Source organism: Centrocercus urophasianus, unplaced genomic scaffold, assembly GCF_019232065.1.
Source record: "Centrocercus urophasianus isolate 14NV4802_14NV808 unplaced genomic scaffold, USGS_Curo_1.0 seq_14, whole genome shotgun sequence".
NCBI classification, from domain to species: Eukaryota; Metazoa; Chordata; class Aves; order Galliformes; family Phasianidae; genus Centrocercus; species Centrocercus urophasianus.
The window spans coordinates 3,078,036-3,098,046 of record NW_024884586.1 but is presented as its reverse complement, the minus strand read 5'-3'; the positions used below and the strand labels follow the sequence as shown (position 1 = coordinate 3,098,046).

Sequence of the window (20,011 nt, the reverse complement as noted above, 5' to 3'; positions counted from 1 at the left end):
CCGGCCACTCAGACACCTAACTCAGTGGTTTGGGGCTTTAAAGAGAGACAAAAAAGCTCCTGCTTTCCTGGCTCCAGAATTAACCGAGGAACACTGGTACCAGTGTGGTGACATCAGAGGAACCAAAGCAGTAGGGATCGATGGTAATATTTCTCCCCCTGCACTTCTCCCAGCCTTTCCATCTATCTGAAGACACCCTGTGTGGAGGGGGAATGCAGCTAAAACAAACCTACCAAACATCACGGAAGAGAAACATGCAACACAGTCCTACATTCCATCTCAAAGCAGTAGAAGAGAAGGAAAAAAAAAGACTAACATCAACCTGAAGACTCCAGAGGGGATATACCCCTTCCTCCCAGGGTGAGCCAAGATATCTTTACTGAGACCTTCTGAATAATTCCCCAGAGAGCATTAGTAGTAAAAGCTGAGGAAAAAGTAAGGGCTGTCCCAGGCCAGGCCGGGCGAAAAAGGAACATGACAAACACACAACAGCTTCTTTGCCTTTTTAAAGCACATGCGTTAGCTCTGGGTAAGCCTCTAGCATCCTGTGCTGTCTTTGAGATCAGAATTGTGGATGCTTCAATTGCAATTCACAGTAATTAAGGCAGTGATCATATAACAGAGATGATATATACTCTAAATGGCAAAGGAAATGCACACAGTGCACAATCTCTATTCCTTTCTGCAGGACTGTGAAAAAAGACACATTCTGCTTGGCTCTAGGACTGTCTTGAAGAATGTGAGATGCAGACTCAATCCAAAAACCTTAAACAGGGAAACATGAAGATGAAGAAGGGAAATCCCATGAGGCAGTCTGGTGATGTCCAGCTAATAGGAGCCAGAAATTCACAACCAGAGATGTTCCTCAAAAACAAATTCAAGTGTTGGGAGCCTGAAGTTATTCCATCAGAGTCACAAGCCAGCTTCTGCAGCAGCTTTGGTTTCCAGCTAGGGCCAATCCAAACACAGACCATGAAAAAGCTGTCGGTGTTTTAAATCCAGAAACTCATGTTAAAGTCTTATCGTTATATGTGAAACACAAACTCTAACGCCAGAGCACTCAGTGTACACTGTCAAACATGCTCAAGGGAAGGCAGGATGGGGGGAACATGGCAACAGGAAGAAATGCTTTTCCAGTGAGCTCTTCTCAGCTCCATAGATGTTAATCTGCATCCCAAGAGTTGCTTCCACAGTGTAACAAATGCCTCTCTCCTGCTCCAGCAAATGCAAGATGTTTCACCTAAAGACTGCTTTTCATGTTTTAATGTACACACTTTCTGCTCAGGCATCTGCTTCTCCCCTGACTCCAGGGACTCACTTGTCTTAGCCTAGAAAACTGCCCCGGGCAGCATTTTTATGTGAGAGGGAAGAGAGAGGTAAGATAGGGTGAAAGACATGTATATTTCTGCAAGTACAAAGTTAACAGCCAGAAAATCCTGATATCAAACTTTCTATTCTGAGAAAGAAGTCTTCTCAGACAACTGCCCAACGTGCTAGGTAGGTCTGCTTCCTACTGTTCCCATGAACCAGCTGCCTTCTATGGCAGCTGATAGCAGGACGTTGTTTTAAGGATGCAGTAACTCAGATTCCGGTATTGTCTGACTGGAACTAGCACTTCTCAGCAACTCCCATTGCAGTAAAGCCCAAGACGCATTCCAGTTCCCATTACAGCATCCTCCCTTTTGTTCCTTCTCCACAGGGTGCTCTTGCTCTCCCTTTCTCCCCAGCCCCATAGCAACTGAGGTATTGCAATGCCCACCAAGGAAGGGAGTGAGCTGTGAGGTGAAACTGAGCCTTCAGCAGGAACTGCTCAAATCACCTTTGCTGCTGACAGGAAATTATCACAGAGCCACAGCCCAGACACAGCCGCAGAAATGAACCTGGCAAATAGGTGGAAAGAAGCATGGAAATGAAAGTAAAATTAACCTGGTTTAATATGGAAGAATGTCTTATTTGCAGTAAAGTGGAATAGTAGCGATATGTAATATCTCAAGTATATCGACCTATCTGCCTTTATATGAAGTTGCATACTTCTGGTATCAAGTCACCAGGAAACCAGCTACAATACTGCCTTGGAGGTAGCAAAATGTAACTGGAAAAACTTCATGCTATCTATGAAAGTGCAGATTGTTTGCAGTAGTACAATAGGTTACATTCCATTCTAATCCTGTTTCAAAAATGAAACAAAATAATATAAATACATTTTAAAGGGATACTGTACGGGATTTGCTATACAAACAGAACATAATTGTCACTGTATCCCTTGAGGTACTTTTGGCAGGACTTCGGATACACACACAGGCAGAAAAAAGGGTCTGGAAAAATGTGAAATCCAAAGGCAGAAAAGTGGGACAGTTTGTTCATATGTCAACATACCAAAGAAGAACTAGGATAGCAAAAAGTTCAGTAGCTAAAAAGTAATTATTTTCTAAGCAGAGGCACCAGAACACCTAACTCTGCAAAAAGGCACAAGCAGTAAGCTGGGCACTACCTCACAGGGTTGGATGGGTTGGTCCATTTGACCATGCAAGCTTCTGACCATCCTCCCTAGAAGCATTCAAGGCCAGGCTGGATGGGACTTTGAGCAGCCTGGTCTAGTGGGAGGCGTCCCTGCCTATAGCATGGGGTTGGAGCTAGATGATCTTAAAGGTCCCTTCCAACCCAAATCATTCTATGGTTCCAAGGAGCCTACTGCCAACAACTGCCAAGTTCTCCAGAAGATGTGAGAAACTCCAGCTGAATATTATGAGCACCCCTCAGGCTGGGGAATATTTTCTAAGGAATTCTCCCTGCAGCTGTTGGCTTACATTGAAGTCAGGATTTTGTTACAGTTCTATACTGAGCAATGCGACCCCATCTTTCTTATACACTGTGTTTGCTGAAAACTTTTTGTAGTTCCCAAATTAGGGTGGTTGTGTTTGACATGTTGGGAATGGGACTCCTCAGAGCAGATACTCTGGACCTTGTCAGAAATTGCTCAGGAAGTTACACACTTAAACACAAAGATCTGTTTTAGAGCCCAAGCCTCTGGCATATAAACAGTTTAACCTGCTTGGAGTCTGATACATCTTTTCATTGTGGCTTTTATTTCAGTCTCATTTTGATCCAGGATCAACTGCTTTGCATGTCACAAATGTAAGTTCTGTGCACGATTCCAAACTCGCTGATATTTTCAGAACTATGAAAGCCTTAAACTGCCCTTCTATGGTAGAGGGAATACATTTCAAAATTTGATTCTAGTCAACATTTTCTGAGTATACCTTATTATCCTTTTAAATAACAACAGACACACTAAAAATTGTACTGCTGCACTACATCTTGTTCTGCTTATTTACATCAGCAAGGATACTTTCTAGCTGCTCTACTTCATTATCTCTGAATCATCTCCTAACCCTGTTGTTTTGGCCCACTCTTCCACACTTAGACACACACAGTAAGCAAGCCTCCACAATGCTACCTATAGCAAATACCGCCCGCAGAATTGATAAACAAGCTTTCTGCTTTGTTACTTCAAGTGAAATCTCTTACAAATAGAGCACCCATATACAGCAATTCCTCCCAGACAGAGCATCTGTTATCTGCATGACAAGGAGCATTGCCACAGACTTGAGTGAGGACAGGGTCAGGTGCCAGCAGCACACAGAATGGAGCATACTGTTCTAACACAGTTGCTCTGTCTACTGGAAGCCTCCGAAAACTATGGAAGGGAGGTGCTCCCAGCTTGGAAAGATGGGAAGTAATGACAGCGAGGGAAGAAAAGGGAAAGGGGAGAGTTATCAATTCATTTTGCACAAGTATGTAAAACGTTCCTATGGTATTTACTATCCATATAAGCTCTCTAATGAAGTGTAGTCCACTGACATGTACACGAGTACACGAGTTGTCTCACCATTGCAACCCTATCCAAGTGCAGGGATGGCCAACGGCTGTATGCATTGCTGCCATCCCAGCAGTTATGCATAGATGTGCAGCAGAAGCCTGTTCACACTGTGCTTCACCTGGCTTAATGAAATTTGCAAGTCTTTCGTGCAGTTTTCTTTCTCTCACAACACATAAGCATGCTCCGTGCTCTGAATTTATCTGGTGACCAGTTTATTTCCCTTTTATTTCCCTAGCGATGAGTTCCATGATAAGACAGAATCGTGCAGCAGGTCAGACTGGGTACCCTTACCAACAGCTAATCACCCCTGGTCACAAGGACAGAAAAGGAGCCTCAGAACCTAGACTTCCTTTCACAGGCATCACCTTATTGTGTGGCCCTGAGAAAATGCTGACTCTGGGCTGCCCTCCACTGTCACCCTGCTGAGCAGGGTGGCAGATTTGCCTGCACCACAGATATGCTGCAGTTATTTAGGCAACACTGGCAGAGAGCTTTAGAGATGTAAGCAGTCGCACAAGAAATAAACTTCATTCAGAAATGTTTAGAAATACCACGTTTGCCTTTGCTTGCAGTGTTGCGGTATTTCTGCTGCTGTTCAAAAGCACATGATATAAAGAACTTGAAAGGTAAATGCTCACAGAAGAAATTTTCCACATTCCTATGAAATGGGATCCCATTCCTACGAATGGGATTTGATTCAGACAGACATTTCAAAGCCTTATTTTAATAGTCCTTTCACTTCCAAATCTCAGAGCGAGCAACCCAGTTTTCTAGTTAAATAGCAGGAGACACCCTCAAAGTTCAGACTACAGTTTAGAGATATTGTTTAACAGAATTCCATGGTTTGAAATAAAGGTGATGTACTTACCAAGAGCCTCCTGCAATAGCCAAACCTCCGGCTCCCATCTTCCCCAGTCAGCATGAAAGAGAAAGTCTCACTAGAAGGAAGAAAATTGTCCTGATCTTACTACCAGAACTGCAGCCTAAGTAGAAAGTAGGTCATGTCAAAAAGGATAGCGCTTTATCCTATGATAGACTGTTGCCACTGAAAGGTCTTATCTCCCTCTGTCAATCATCTGGACATACTCTGAGTCAAAATTCCATCAAGAGTAAAGTAAAGACGTCTGCACAGTCCTGGACAACCTAGCTATTTTCTTATAAGAAGAGATAGGTGCTGAATTTAAGTGGCATAGCAGTGCCTTCAGACTGCAGAAGGAATGTAAGAATCAGATTTTGAGAGCAGTGTTCAAATGCTGTGTATCCCTTATGTTTTAGTTACATCCTCTTTTAGACTGTGCTTTGTTTTTAAAGGGAGAACCCTAGGTATTCTCTTAGAGAAATCATTTGCTAATCTAAAAATAATAGATTCACCATGTGTTTGTGAATTTGCATACTGGCTGATAACCGCTCCTGGCTACTTTGCAAGTTTGAAATGGCATTATATAAAACACTTCTTGATGCCAGGCTTTATGCAATTATAGCAGAATATGATAGGGATATCTTATTTCACAAACATGGGCTCCTGGAAAATCTGTCTAGCAGAACAGCAGCAGAAGAGGTGGAATGCTGTGCAAGCAGATCTGCATGCTGCTTCCAGCAGTGTTGTCCACAGAGTTCTACACTTCAGTGTGTTCTACACTTCATTGCTCAGGTGATTAAAAATATTGAGTAATACAGCCAAGCAACACTGAATATAACCTGGTTATGTGACACACGTCATACCTAAGCCAGTAGAACATTCCGTGTGTATTTTATTTTTGGCTGCAGTGATTCCTAGGTGAATGCTAGTTTCTCGCCATTCTTGAAAGTCCCTTAAGACACACACTGAACATTTCATTTACATACACCTCATGCCACGCATCTTTAAAAGACATTTCATATTTTGGGATATTTCTTCTCTCTTCCCCTTCTGTTACTACTATATCACCAGACCAGCAAGTTCAGATTCACTGATTCAGGGAAAAATAAAAAAAGATTTTTGAGGTTTCTTTTAAATGAAGAAGAAAACGGAAGGCTGGCTCTCCCTTCCTTTACCCTCTCCTCATATATATTCATTCATATATAAGCATAAGAAGACAGTAGAGGTGCCATGCAACATCAGGTAAGCATTCTGGGGTACATGAGAGAACAGGTAGTGGGCAGGGTTCTTTTTAAGGTTCATTTTAAATACTCCCATTTGCATTTTTGGATTCAGCAATGAGAGGAACCTTCGGATCTTTTCCCTTCAGCCACACAGGATGGTGAGCTGGGCAGAATGGGGAAGAAAAATAATAGAGAACCTAAAAAAATTAAATACAGCTGCTTGAGCCTAAAGTGGCCAAGACTTAAACTGCTACTTCCATAATTGGGCATCGGCAAGCCTGCAGTTGCTCCAGATGCACTGCATCAGCACTGTGAGGCAGAGGAGCATCAGAGGATGTACCTGTTGTATTCAGAGACAGGGAGCCAGTCTTTAGCATCAGGAAAGCAGAACTGAGGGATGGCCTTGAGACGCTCCTCCGCTTCACGCATTTGCTTGGTTGGCCTTTCTAGCTGTGGGGGGGAAGAATTGAAATTAAATCAGTTACTGTTAGGGCCAGCTTCACAGCACCTCTCAGGAGCTGAGGGGAGGTGGGGGCTTGCTGTTGAGCTCTGAAGAGCAAGGGCCCATCAGCTGGTTTCTTACTGGTGCTTGGCAGAGTGAGGCATGACCCCAAGAGAGGCTTTTATAAGCTAGTACAATACAAATAATCACTGTTGGTTTGCCTAAGTTAACCCAAACTCCCTGTTGCACAACGTCCAATTAAAATGCACTCCTATCTGAAATTTCTTTCTGTTGCCAGAGTAGCCCTAGTTCAGCAAAAGTCTTTCCATTGACTTCAGTGAGTTTTGGAACAAACCCTGACAGAGCTAAATGGAGTTGAAAGGGAAATATTTAGAAACTGAATTTAAACACAATATTTAAAGCACCTAAAAGCAGGTCAAACTCTGCAGCGCTGGAAATGACAATTTTGTAAATAGGGAAAGCTTTCTGCCACCTTCTCAATGCTCTTTTCTTTATACAAATTCTGAAAATTGAATGATTGACTCCAATTAAGAAATAGATTTCAATTAATTTTCCCACTTATTCGCATCATTGATTTTAGCAAAATAAGGATCTTAGAAAGCATTCAGAGTAAGTTGTATGTAAGAATTTTTCTTTTACCTTGGGAAACTGATACGTCACTTCTGGGAGGTAAGTATTTTTAGAGGGCTTCTTTTTCAGTGATACTACCACAAAATATTCAAATAACTCCCGTTCCTGCCATTCAATGAGCTCCAGTTCCAGGGTTCGATAACTCGGAGCTCTCTTCAGCATTGACTGGATATGCACGAGGCGCTGGGTATGAGCTAGCATTAAAAAGAAAAAGATACAGATCATTACCTGGGGGTATAATGTGTACGTGTGAGCCACAGCCGTTCACAAAGGACTTTCAGTTTGCCAGCATGTTATTCTAAGCATGTTCTCCTTACAAAATCAGGCCCTCGTACTGCCTCACTAATTCCTCCCATAAATCAAACCTCTCGCCAAGTAGTGAAGTGATGCAACACTAAGTCACTGAAATCATTTGCAGTTCATAACTGTTACACTGCCAAAGGTCTGCTTTTTCTTCACGTCTAAGACTATATTATAATCTCTTCCATCAGCATGCAAATGCACTAGAACCTCCAGGATGACACTTCACCTCAGGCCTGACTTGCATGTGGCGAAAAATGGTTCTGTGACTGGTCACTGTGCAGCACAACTCTGTGGGAACAGCCCTGATGCAGTGATGTGTCTTCAAATCTCTCAGTTCTGATCAGCATTAAGTGAAAAAAACTAAGTAAAAACAGCTGCTTGCATGTTCTTCCCACCTCTTCGCAGCAGGATCTCTCTGCAATGGCAGTCAAACTACTAGCAGCACACGTCCATCCCATAAGGTTATATTTGTAGACACAGTTCACAAAAGGCATGTTTCTCCTTGCAGTAGGGAAATAAGATGTCATAGCAGCAGTAATTAACCAGCAAAAATAAAAGAATCCGCTCTGATGACCAGCTGGCATACAACTGGTCCAACAACACAAGAATTATAAATTATTTTGATAGAGAGTTTGGATCATTATCTGACTGCACAAGTAGGGAAGCCAAATCCCAAGAAAAAAACCTGCAGTAGATAGATAAGAAGGCTTTGTCCTCATCTTATTACAATAGCTTTGCATTCCTGTGGGTTTTTTTTTTTTCAACTCTCTTACTAATAACACGATAGATTTTTAGTAATAAGATCTGATTTTTTTTTGTAATTCTCTCCATTTATCAGGTCTCTTGAATGTGAGACACTAACTCACTGGCTTGATCTCAGTGGAGTTTGTACAGGTACTGCACACTGATAGAGGAATTTCACAGAATCATGGAATGGCTTCCATTGGGGGGAACCTTAAGAATCATCTAGTTCCAACTTCCCTGCCATAGTCAGGGTTGCCAACTGACAGGATCCCGTCCAACCTGACTTTGAATGACCCCAGAGACGGGGCATCCACACTCTCTCTGGGCAACACGTTCCAGAACCTCATCACCATCTAAGTAAAAATATTTCTTCCTAATATCTATCCTAAATCTCCCCTCTTTTAGTTTAAGCCATTCCCCCTTGTCCTATCACCATCAGACCATGTAAAAAGTCAGTCCCCTTCCTGCTTGTAAGCTCTCTTCAAGTACTGGAAGGCTGCAATGAAGTCTTCATGGAGCTTTCTCTTCTCCAGGCTGAACATCCTTCCTATATTGAGGGCCCCAGGCTTGAATAGTACTCCAGTTAGGGCCTCACAAGGTCAGAGTAAAGGGCAACAATCACGTTCCTCTCCCTGCTACCACCCCCCTGTTGATGCAGCCCTGGATGCTGTTGGCCTTTTGGGCTGCAGGAGCACAGTGTTGGATCATGACCAGCATTTCATCCATCAGGACCTGCAAGTCCTTCTCCTCAGGGCTGATCTCAAGGAGTTCTTCTCTCAGTCTGTAATCATCTCTGGGATTGCCTTGACCCAAGTGTAGCAGCTTGTACTTGGCCTTCTTAAAACTCATTAGATTTCCACTTTCCAAGCATATCCAGGTCCTTCCATTTGGCATCCCCTCCTATTTTGTCAACTGCACCACTCATCTTGGTGTCATCAGCAAACTTGCTGAGGTTACATTCAATCCCACTGTCTATTTCATAAAGATGTTGAAGAGCACTGGTCCCAAGACAGTCCCTCGGGGGATATCACCTGTGTCCAGTCTCCACTTGAACATTGAGCTCTCTGGCTATGACCATCCAATCAATTCCTTATTCAGCTAATAGATCAGCCTTGAATCCACCTCTCTCCGATTTTTAGAGATAAGGATGTGGTAGAAGACCATGTCAAAGGCCTTGCACAAATTCAAGTTGACAACATCAAGTCCTTCCTTTGTCCATCAGTGCAGTCACTCCATCACAGAAGTCCACCAGATTGATTGGGCATGATCTGCCCTTACTGAAGTCATGTTGGCTGTCTCAAATCACCTCCTTATCTTGCATGTGCCTTAACATCTCATTCAGGAGAATCTGCACCACGTGATCCTCCCAGGCACAGACATGAGGCACGCCGGCCTGTAGTTCCCTGGGTCTTCTTTTCTCCCTTTCCTGAATACAGGGGTGAAGTTTCTCTTTTTCCAGTAGCTGGGGACTTGTCAGACTTGGCCTGACAGCCACAATTTTTCAAATATGATGGAGAGTAGTTTGGCAACCACTTCAGCCTGCTCCTTTAGAACTCTGGAATAAATTTCTATAAACTCTCTAAATTCTATAGTATATACCCTAGATGTCCTGTAAGTTCTATAACATCTATAAATTCTATGAATTTCTATAATTTGCAGACTGTATACCTATGAAAGAATATAAGAACTGCTAAGCTGGATCACACCCAATACCTTGACTCCAACTGCAGTTAGCAGTTAGCACTTAAAGCAATGTATGAATAAGAAGAGAGCTTATATATCCAATCTCATTCCTCTAAGTTTGCACCTGGTAACTATTCTGGAAAACAGAAGCATCCATGAAGTGACCAACACAGCAAACCTATCGAAGGTCCTGTTCTTATTATAGGACACAGTGGCCACAACCTTGTTAGATCCTCACAGTTCTTTCTGTCTATGCTTTCTACATTCATACTCCCGTGTTGTAAATTTTGTTAGCTCTGCAATAATAAAGTTAACATAATTCACGAAGGAAAATACACATTATGGCCAGGAACAGTGCTCAGTAGTAGGAGATTATGTGTTGACAGTCTGTGACAGTGTCTGATTAGTAGGTACTGAAGTCTGACCTCTTACCTTTAAACCTGTCATCTGAGTCACTCTCACTCTCACTGTTCTCATCTGGAAAGGAGATAAAGCATCAGTTAATGCAAAACCAAAGCAAACATGAACTCAATTTACTGTGGAGAAACTGGGGAAAAACACATCACACACTGAGCCTTGTGATCCAGACGCTCTCTCTGGAATTTTCAAAGATCTTGAAATAAACAGTTGGAGTGATTATTTTTCCATTGGAATAAATTACAATTCTGCTTGAGAATAAAAGCTTCATGAAAACATAGAATTAATTCTCCACTGTAGAAAATCATTGCACTGAACCCCAATTTCTGTAAACCATTCTGATTCTTTTTCTAACTTGCAATTTTTTTTTAATACAGTTATATACTTGAGAAGTCAAGGGAAGCCTTTTGAACCTTGTCTGAGTAATATTTTCAGTTGGCAGAATTGATCAGACAGAGTGAAAGCACCATGCAAAAGTAACTTTATAATGAGATGTGTTTCTGTCACATTAAAATTTCATCATACTATAAACACAGCCTGAATTTCCTTCTGGAACCACGCTTTTCCAGTAAGAATCTGAATTGCAGGCAGAGCTTATATTCACACATTCATGCCAGGAAAAAATATAGAATTAAGAATTATAGAGTTAAAATTGCAAATTTTGGAAAAAACTTCCAGACATAAACCACTAAAAATCTGAGCTAAAGAACAGGCTGGAGTCTAGATGGTCAGGAGATTAATAAAATAGACAACATCTGATTTATTTTTAGCTCATTCCCATTTTTTTTCTTCTCACAAGAAAAAACTATCTCCTTTTACAGCAGAAAGCTCTAAACAAAGTTGAACCTGGAGCAGATGTGAACAGAAGGAAATCTGTTACTTCTGCAACAGTCAAAAGGATTCAGTTAGCTACGGTGTGTGTGTCGCACCTCTCAGGGATGCAGTCTCAATGTTGGACATGGAAAGTTTCTTCAATCGTTTTTTTCCTCTTTTTGCACTGTAGATGGAATTGATTCTCTGGACAAGCTGGAAAATAAGAAAGAGAACAACCAGTAAGGCAAATCACTTTTCTGCTAGGAAACTTAATTAATTAACCGATCCAAACAAACACTTTGACAGTGGATGACAGACTAACTAGGTGCCCTAAAATCTTTATCAGCTCAAAGGGCTTTTCTCTGTTTTTGCATCCTGTATGCTTGAATCACTTTTTGAATCTCACTACCTTGCCTATAGTTATATTTTCAGAAACAGAGAACTCCAGAATCGAGATCCTATTTTCAAAAATGAGTGAGACATTTGCAATAAAATCACCATGAGACTGAGTGTTCAAAGACATCTATTATCCTCTGCATTTCTCTCTCTTGGAGAAAGAGCTGGCCTTAGGTTTTTAAAGCCTTTACACTTAACAGAGTACTGTGCTGCTTTGAAGCCCTATTGTATCAGCTGAGGATTTGGCCCATATGGATTCCTCCCACCCCCTTCCAACTTGTGCTGTCCTTACTGACCTTCAGGGGTGCTGCATTTACTTTCTCCAATCTTATCTACAACATTATTTTGAAATTGGCTGTGGTGCTGGCTAAAGCCAGCAGCAGCCAGAATTTTAATTCCTGGTAATCATCTTTATGACTTCCTTTCACAGGGCTAACATGGATAACAATCTTCTATCCAAAATAATCTGAGATAATGGAAAACATTCATGTTTAATGACTTTAACAAGAGATTGGGATTACCAAAAATTAGTAATTAAACAATATACTATAATTTCTGAAGAGTCATGAATACGAAGCAATTAATCTTCATAATGACCTAATGAGTCAGTAACAGTTTATTTCATTCCATAGGAGCTTTACTCATAGAAGTATAGTTCAATTTGCAAAGGCTGTTTTACCTCAGCTTTAAGAGGGAAACAGAGTGAGAAACTAATCTGATGTAGACAGAGGAGAAAGTCAGTAACAGAGCACAGATTTGGAACAAGTTTTCACTCAGTTCTTCCAACAGCTGAATCATGCTGGCTATGTTTTATCAGGAGTGTTAATTGAAATACGTACCTAATTTTCATGGTAAATTTTACATTTACTGCATAAATTCTTTTTATACTTCTACCAAGCACAGGAAGAACTAAACAAGTCCCCTCCCCTCCATTTCCAAGAGTTCCAAGAGTGGCTGGGTACATGATGCACAGATAGCAGTGGGAGAATCCCAAAGGAGCTGGGACAGCAAATCAGAGGAGCTAACCATAACTAAATCAAAATCAGTCCTAGAAGAGAACAGAGGCCATCCTATGAAAGGTCTTGCTGAAATACTGTGCTCCCTTCATAGGCTCTCCAGTGCTTTGTCTGCTTGGGTTGTTTCACCAATAGTGAAACCTGCACAGCAGTGAGTGAAGTCCAGGGTTTTTTTAAGCATTTGGATATGGTTTCATAAAGCATTCCTGTTATCTTCCCTTTACGTTTTGCATCTGTGGAGGCACAGGGTAGTGATGCAGAACAGTTATTTCTCAGATAAGAGTTTTTTATCTAATAACTAATATTTATTCAATAAAAATGTGAGATTATCCAGTAATACGAGACTCTAGGAGCTAGAGTTGTCAAAAGTAGAAATAATTGTGAGATTTCTGATAAAATTCTGAACATTCATATACTTAAAATATAATTTCATATGGGGAGAATATCTATTCCCTGAATGCAACAAATTTTAAAGTTGGGTACAGAAGTATCATCCAAACTTTCCAAGTTTTACTGAAAACCAAGAAGTATGCTACTCTGTAAGTTACTCTGTAACTTCCTCCACAGATGTATGCTCATATGTGTAGTAGAATAGTGTATCTCATGAAAATAAAATTATAGTAAATAGTAAGGACATTAAATTAACTTCCTTTCTTTTGATTGTTTCTGGCTGAGTCAGAATTTTGTTTAATCGACAGGAACATAAGAATCTCCATCCACTCACAATATTTACAGCCGCATCCTTTAAAATACACTCTCTAAAAAGAGTAGAAAAGAGTTGAATATACAATAAAAGCTGACTCTTCGCAGACCAACAGTGAACACATTGCCTGTTCTCTCTATTGCTATTGTACTAGAGAAGGTCTGGCTGGTCTTTCTGGTTGATTTGTTGTTTGGTTTATTGGGATGGGTTTTTTTGCTAGTTAGTTTCTGCTTTTTCTCTTACATATCTCATTTTGAGTTGGAAAGTTTGAACTCCTTGACAAGTAGAAAATTATTTCCCACTTCAAATCAAGACAACAGGGTTATGAGGATGGGGTAAGCTGTAAATAAATGCAGAAACTCTTTGCAAGGATGGCAGTCCAATGTTTGCACCTGCAAACAAAGTGCAGAGTTACTCACTCCTAGGGAAGGGACTTTCACGGTTGGGGTCTGTGTAAAAAGGAATATATTTTGTCTACCAAGAAAAAGAGCTTTCAGTAAGGGCTACATGTTGGATAGAAAATTGCAGGTTTTTGCAGGCAGGTGACCTATCCCCAAGCATAAGGCTTGTATTTGAAGCCTTGCAACCAGAGCACCATTTGTTGGGACAAGATCACCCTGCCAGTACCTTTGGGATCCTCCTGGCCCGGCGTGTAGACAGCAGCTCACTTGCAGTACTCAGACTGTCCTCATTAAGGCTGGTAGGGGAGGAGGGAATGCCAAGCTGAGCCAGCAGCAGCATATCATCGTGGCTGTGCCTCTTGGGTAGCCGTGGTAAGCGGTGGCTCTTCCTTTCTGACCAGTTCCCAACGCGCAGAGACTGGCTGCTGGGCTTTGAAGGTAGCTGTGGGAACAAGAACAGCTTGAGCTCTTCCCCTTCTCAGCAACATTTAGTGCAGAAGAAGCTCTGCGCATGAGTGGTGGCCGTATAAATGCATCATGCCAGGTGAGCCACATCTCTGCAAAGTACGTGCAAAAAGAGGGGTAAAGGTCCAACTGAAGAGATAGGGGCCAATACCCTTATCTAAATTTCAAAGAAAACAATAAACTGCATCTGGCTTTGAATTTCCATGTACCCATATCACATCAATGCTATAAGTGCTCAAACCTAACCTAAAGTTTGGCTGACATCAAAACACTGATATGATAAGCCTGATCTCTCTCCCAGTGGTGAAAATCAAGAGTGACTACACTGAAGCTGCTATTTTATTCCTGAGAAAGTAGGAAATCAAGCTTGCTGTATTTCCATGGTGTCAAAGTTGTTTTGAGATCTGTTAATATGCAAAGATCTTATTACAAGTCTGTCCTGCCTTCCCAAGGAATTTACTTTAAAAGACAAATTGGTTATTACTGCAGCAGGAAAGCAAAATCTCACTGACAGGATTAAATACCAAGAAGCATCCATCTTCAAAAAACTGGGGATCTCTTGGAACAGATCTCAGAGCAGCTCTGCCTACTTCTTGGGAAGGTTAATTGCAGGCTGACAGGGTCAAGTCCTAGGGTTCTCTTCCCAGCTTCCCTGTGATGCAAGTGAAAGACAGAAAGGGTTTCCCTCCATAACTGCACCTCACCCTGACTGTCCACCACACAGTCCTTTACATATCTCCTTACAGCAACATGCCTTAAAAAAGAACCATTTTCTTGAACAGCTGGCAGCTGGCATTCATTGATGTCCTATCAGCAGAGATAACAACAGTACATCTGCAGTAATAAATATCCCATTTGTAATAATTGGAGGGCGTACCCATCACAGGGCCATATGATCTGGAATTAAGTGTAGGGTGTCTCTGCACGTGTAGGTTTTGCATCACAAAGAGAATGTCATTAATAAGACACCCTTTTTGTAGCTCATAACTTAAAGAATTGGAAATAACAAACAGGAAAGGAGAAGTCACTACGGGATTCAAAATTACCACAAGCCAGTGTTTGAGGTCTCTGATTACCACAGGTCTGCATGCCAGGAAAATCTGCAGCAGACTATACTTCAATGAAAGAAACACTTTGGGAGGTGATTGGTGAAAGCCTGCTGACTTTCTTATCCCTTCTGCCTTGTTTATCATCTGAAGTCATGTTGCTAACCCAGCTATGTTGCTATGCTGGAAAAACTGGTTGATAAATTGTTGCCAAAGCTGCCATTTTTCAGGAAATTGGGACTGTTCTATTTTTGGTCATTGAAGAATTACCCAGGTCCATAGCTGACCTGCCCTTAGCGTCCCTTTGCTCTACGAATCAACAGAATGACACCGCAATTATGGCACTAAGGAAAACTCCTGTCAGCACTGCAAAAAGAAGCTACCAGAATAAAGAGCCCTGTTGCATAGATACTAAAGAATACTTATTTATTGATAAATCTTACAGAATTCACTGTAATCCATAAATTCTTTGGTCTCCCTTTGTAAAACACAGAAGAGTAAACAGCATACTACTACCATGGACCTAAATGGTTCATCCTTTTGGATGGCTTAAATGCTACCACAACTACTGTTAATACACAGGGTACAGCCCAAAATAATTGTTCTTTGTACTATGTCTCTCACTACAAAATTATCTTTCCCCTCACTCTGCCTGATCACTCACTTTATACTCTCTATTCACAAAATCAGAATCATTGGGGTTGAAAGGAACCTCCAGAGGTCACTTCCCATTTGCTCCCTTTTCAGTAGCTTAGCAGAAAACTCTTCTGCTTTACAGATGATGAACCAGGAGTATGCTAAGAATCTTGGTAATACTTTTATCTCTAGGACTGTGGTGCTCATGTGCACCCAAATATAGCAAAAGAAAATATATTTTGTTTTCTTGTAGGTCAGTTTACGTGACAAAAAAGTAGACTCTTGTGTCCTGTCATTAAAATGCAAATTTTCTGTTGATTCAGTGCAAAACAAAAATTCCTTTAAAAGAGGTTTCAAATCTCAAAATTAAGCATGCGATAAATTTATATTTCTTCTTATGAACACAAAGATCCCATAAACAACAAAGCAACCTGGCATTTCATAGCTTTCACAGAAAACACACTGCTTTGGAAAATTCACCACAAAACAGAAAGTCTGCAGGTGTTTTATTTTATGCTGCCAACACAGCTTATACAGCTTTGTTGAATGCAGGCACTCTGGTTTTTCTGATTATGTTATTATCCATTTCTTCACTGGGAGGGGGAGTAAAAAGGTATACTTGGCCTTCTGCATCTTACAAGAAGCCATGCCACATTACATACTTCATATTAACATGTCACAATAGGCCTCGTGTAACAATACATGGGAAAGATTAAGAAGCTGACCTCTCCCTCCCATCCTGCTAAAAACCCCACAGCAAACATTGAGGTCGTTCTCAAAGAGGCGCAACCTACACAAAAGATTTAGGGCCAGATTCAGCTCCTCAAACAGCTGGCAGAGGGTTCTGCTTAAACTCATCTGGCCGTAGCTCGTCAGGACTGCTCCAAACAGCAACCAGCTTCTTCAGAGCAGCACTGAGACTCCCGATTGCAGCTGCCAAGAGCACTCGCAGCAGCAATTTATGGATTTGATTGCACTCGTTTTCCAGATACTCTTTTTCATTCAGTACAGCTGCTCTTCCTCCTCTGCCACGATTGATTCTCTTGCAACAGCTTTAAACAAGCTTTCAAGTGCAGAAAGAAATGTGCCCTCGCGCCCTGTGACGCCGTGCATTACCTGGGGAGGTGATGTGTATTTCCTGTCCTGCGGAGTCCACATCCTGTGCAAAGAATCTAGGGAGTTCTCGGAGAGCTGATGGGATTTTCGGCCCGCGTGACGGCCTTTCAGCTCCACATCCTCATACGGGTTTTCCTTGGATGATTCTCCTTCACGTTTTTTGTTTTTTTTTGTTTTGGTGGGTTTTTTTTTTTTTAAGAAAAGAAAAACAGAAAGGAATGCAAAATTAAAAAAAAAAAAAATAGTCATGTGAACCAAGTGAAAAACTTTTAGAAAAGCTGCTCAGCTTTCAGCATGACTCATCCCTCTCACTGCAGCTGGAAGTATTTGGAGGAAAACTTGGCTATGAAGACAACTTTTTTTTTTTTTTTTATTTTTTTTTTTTTTTACTTTTTTTTTTTTAATAAAATGCAAAGATTTCACAAGATGTGCTTCTGAGCATCTGCAGCTGTTCAGAATTTATTGATATATAAAAACTAAGGCACATAACTATGTTAAAGTATATCGGTAGATTTTACAAATCTATAGCAGCCACTCACAGGGTGAAAAGAACAGCAATAAATAACTGTTCTCACCATACCACCCTTACACGTGATAAGACAACTTTTATTTAATGCTACTTTCACTTTTCTCTCTGCTCAGAGAGCAGGCAGAGAAAGAATAAGCACTTTAGCTCAGCAGTGTCAAGAGAGAAGATTGGAAGATGTAGAAGATACAGAAGATTGGAAAATGTAGAAGATGAGGGAAGAATTTCTGCACCAACCATGCTGCATCCTCAAAGTGTTGTTTAAAATACATCATGCCTTCTAGCAAAGCAGCCATTCATTTCAACTAATGTGAAATTAGTATCTCCTGGAGGGGCATTCATCCCACCAGTAATATAGAGAGGTTTGATCAGTTGACCACTAACTATGAGACAAATGAGAAATAAATTGAAAAGCATTCTGCCATCTTTGTCTTTTCAGCCTTTGAAAACCAGAAACAACATTTACAGTATGGATTGAAGGGAGATCCAAGACTCTTCAGAAGCCATTTCCATCTAAGGATTGGTAGAGCAACTCATCATCTTTGCAGGAATTCTGAACTCAGTAAACCTCTCACCAAACTAAGAAGCACAAAGTTGAATGAACACCATCAATAAAATGAAAGTTTTGCATCCCCTTCTTTAGACAGTACATAATCAGCAACTGGCATAGAACTTCAGGCTTTTCAAACACAGAGCCCTTCCAGTTTTCTGTTTTTCTTCCACCTTACCTAGAAAATCATCCCCATAAAATCATCTGCTCAAATTCAAATCTTGAATTTGCAGAAATGTGAAACATGCAGGAAGTTCAAAGATTCTGGACAAGCTGGTTTTTGTAGTTTTATCTGAAGATGACTATAGAACTCATGCATTTAGTAGAATTTATATCACAATTCAAACAATTACGTATAAGCTTTAGAAGAAATCCAGGCATTATTGCATACTGTATTAATCAAAAATTGAGGACAGAAAACTACGGTATGGTTTACATTTCAGTCTGTTCCAGAAAATATTCACCACTTCTACAGAGGTGACAGCTGAGGTACAGTTATTTTCAGTGAGAGCAAGGCTCATATTTATATCCTTTTGACTATCAGTTTCTTTTTTCTAGACAGAATATTGTATTTCCTGCTTGCACACAAGAAAACAAAACCAGTTTGTGCCTTCTACTTTACTGAACTACAGGACTGCTTGATTCATCAATAACAGTGATAAGAGCTTTCACTTAGCAAGTTCACACATTCACGTGTTACAAGTAAAATACAGTTTTGCTTCAGCAATGCATCATACTAAGATTTCTAGTCAAACATAAGGAAAGACTGAATGCTTTAGCATTGTTTTAATTAGAGGCCTGAATGACTGCTGCTCTTGAAGAATGTTTGAGTTGGCAGTCACAAGCTATTATTTCATCCAGAGGGAATCTGATTTTAGAGGCTGCACTATCAATAGTCCGTCCACATGCTGCGTGGAAAGAATGGCTTCAGGTGCATGAGGTATGCAAAAGAAAGACCTTTTGATGAACAAAATGAACAGAACAAATGTGAAGCAACAAATATTCTTAAAAACAATTTAAAGCCATGTATATCCTTACAGGACTATGGAACAGATTAACTCCTGCAGAAAGAAAAGCAAATAGATATTGCACAGTAATCGTTACTTGTAAATGCTGCAGCTCAAGATACAATAATCACAGCAAGAGTCAAAGTGCTTTTACTTACTCACAGCTAAATGGATTGCGCTCGCATGATAAAATTTCTTGTAAGCCCAAGTCAAGTATAGGTCAAGCAAGAATTTTAGAATGGATTAGCAGATTTCAAAATACTCAGCTACATTAGGCAGTGATTAAACATATGCTTCCTTGAGAAAACAAATCTTATTGCGTTAGTCTGCTTACTATCCAAACTCCCAAGGAGAAACAAGTTCATTAGCTGAAAAGAAATATTTTCTAAAACACAAAGCAGTTTATAAGTTTGTGGCGATTCTCCTTCCAAGACATCACGGAAAGCAGAATTGGTTGAACCCAGCTAAACTCAGCAATACTAATATTGATATAAAATATTAAGCTTAGAAACAGGCCAAGAGAAGTCTTGGATGAGAGGAGAGGGAGGAGTAAGAAACCAAGAGCAGAGGCTGCTTTTCTGACTCAGATCCTCTACCAGAAAAAAGCTCAGGCCAAATTCCTCTTCAGTGTAACGTGGAGGTCAGTGGAGACATGACAGGGATTTTAACCCTTTCCCTATTAGGGAAAGACCCTTCTGATTTTCTTCAGAAGTTTGGCTTGCTATTCAATAACACTTTTATTTTATTGTTCTCATTTACTTAAAAATAAAATTATCTCTGTTGTTTTTTGTTTTTTTTTTCTTTTTTTTCTTTTTCTTTTTTTAAATGTTGTGTTCAGATTAAATTTGCCTCATCTATTTTTTTTTTTTTTAAATTCAAAAAAAAAAAAAAAAAAAAAAAGAATAGCCTCTTTCTCCATGAAGTTTCTGGCATTGAAACAGCTTGATCAATCTGGTTTTGCTGATTCAGCATTTGAACCAAATATTTTGTTCAGTCAATGAACTAAAAGAGATTATTTATTTGTGTGGGTCTTCAGCTGTTTTCAAGCCTGAGATAGTCACTATTTTTTTAATCATTATTTAGTTTATAAACTGTTCTTGGTGGATAAGACACAAAGATCATACATGCAAAAAG

General features: G+C 40.4%; 1 protein-coding gene across 6 annotated transcripts in view; it reads right to left on the bottom strand.

The window, feature by feature from the left end:
- DENND2B (DENN domain containing 2B) overlaps positions 1-20,011 on the bottom strand; it is a 154,494-nt gene that overhangs the window by 29,138 nt on the left and 105,345 nt on the right. For all 6 annotated transcript variants that reach the window (XM_042814786.1, XM_042814787.1, XM_042814788.1 and 3 more), the window contains 7 exons: positions 16,795-16,943; positions 13,758-13,973; positions 11,132-11,228; positions 10,218-10,262; positions 7,065-7,249; positions 6,303-6,412; positions 4,749-4,818 (listed from right to left, as the gene is read on the bottom strand). In XM_042814786.1, the coding sequence (XP_042670720.1) occupies positions 4,749-4,818; positions 6,303-6,412; positions 7,065-7,249; positions 10,218-10,262; positions 11,132-11,228; positions 13,758-13,973; positions 16,795-16,943 (872 nt within the window). The remainder of the gene's footprint in view (positions 1-4,748; positions 4,819-6,302; positions 6,413-7,064; positions 7,250-10,217; positions 10,263-11,131; positions 11,229-13,757; positions 13,974-16,794; positions 16,944-20,011) is intronic.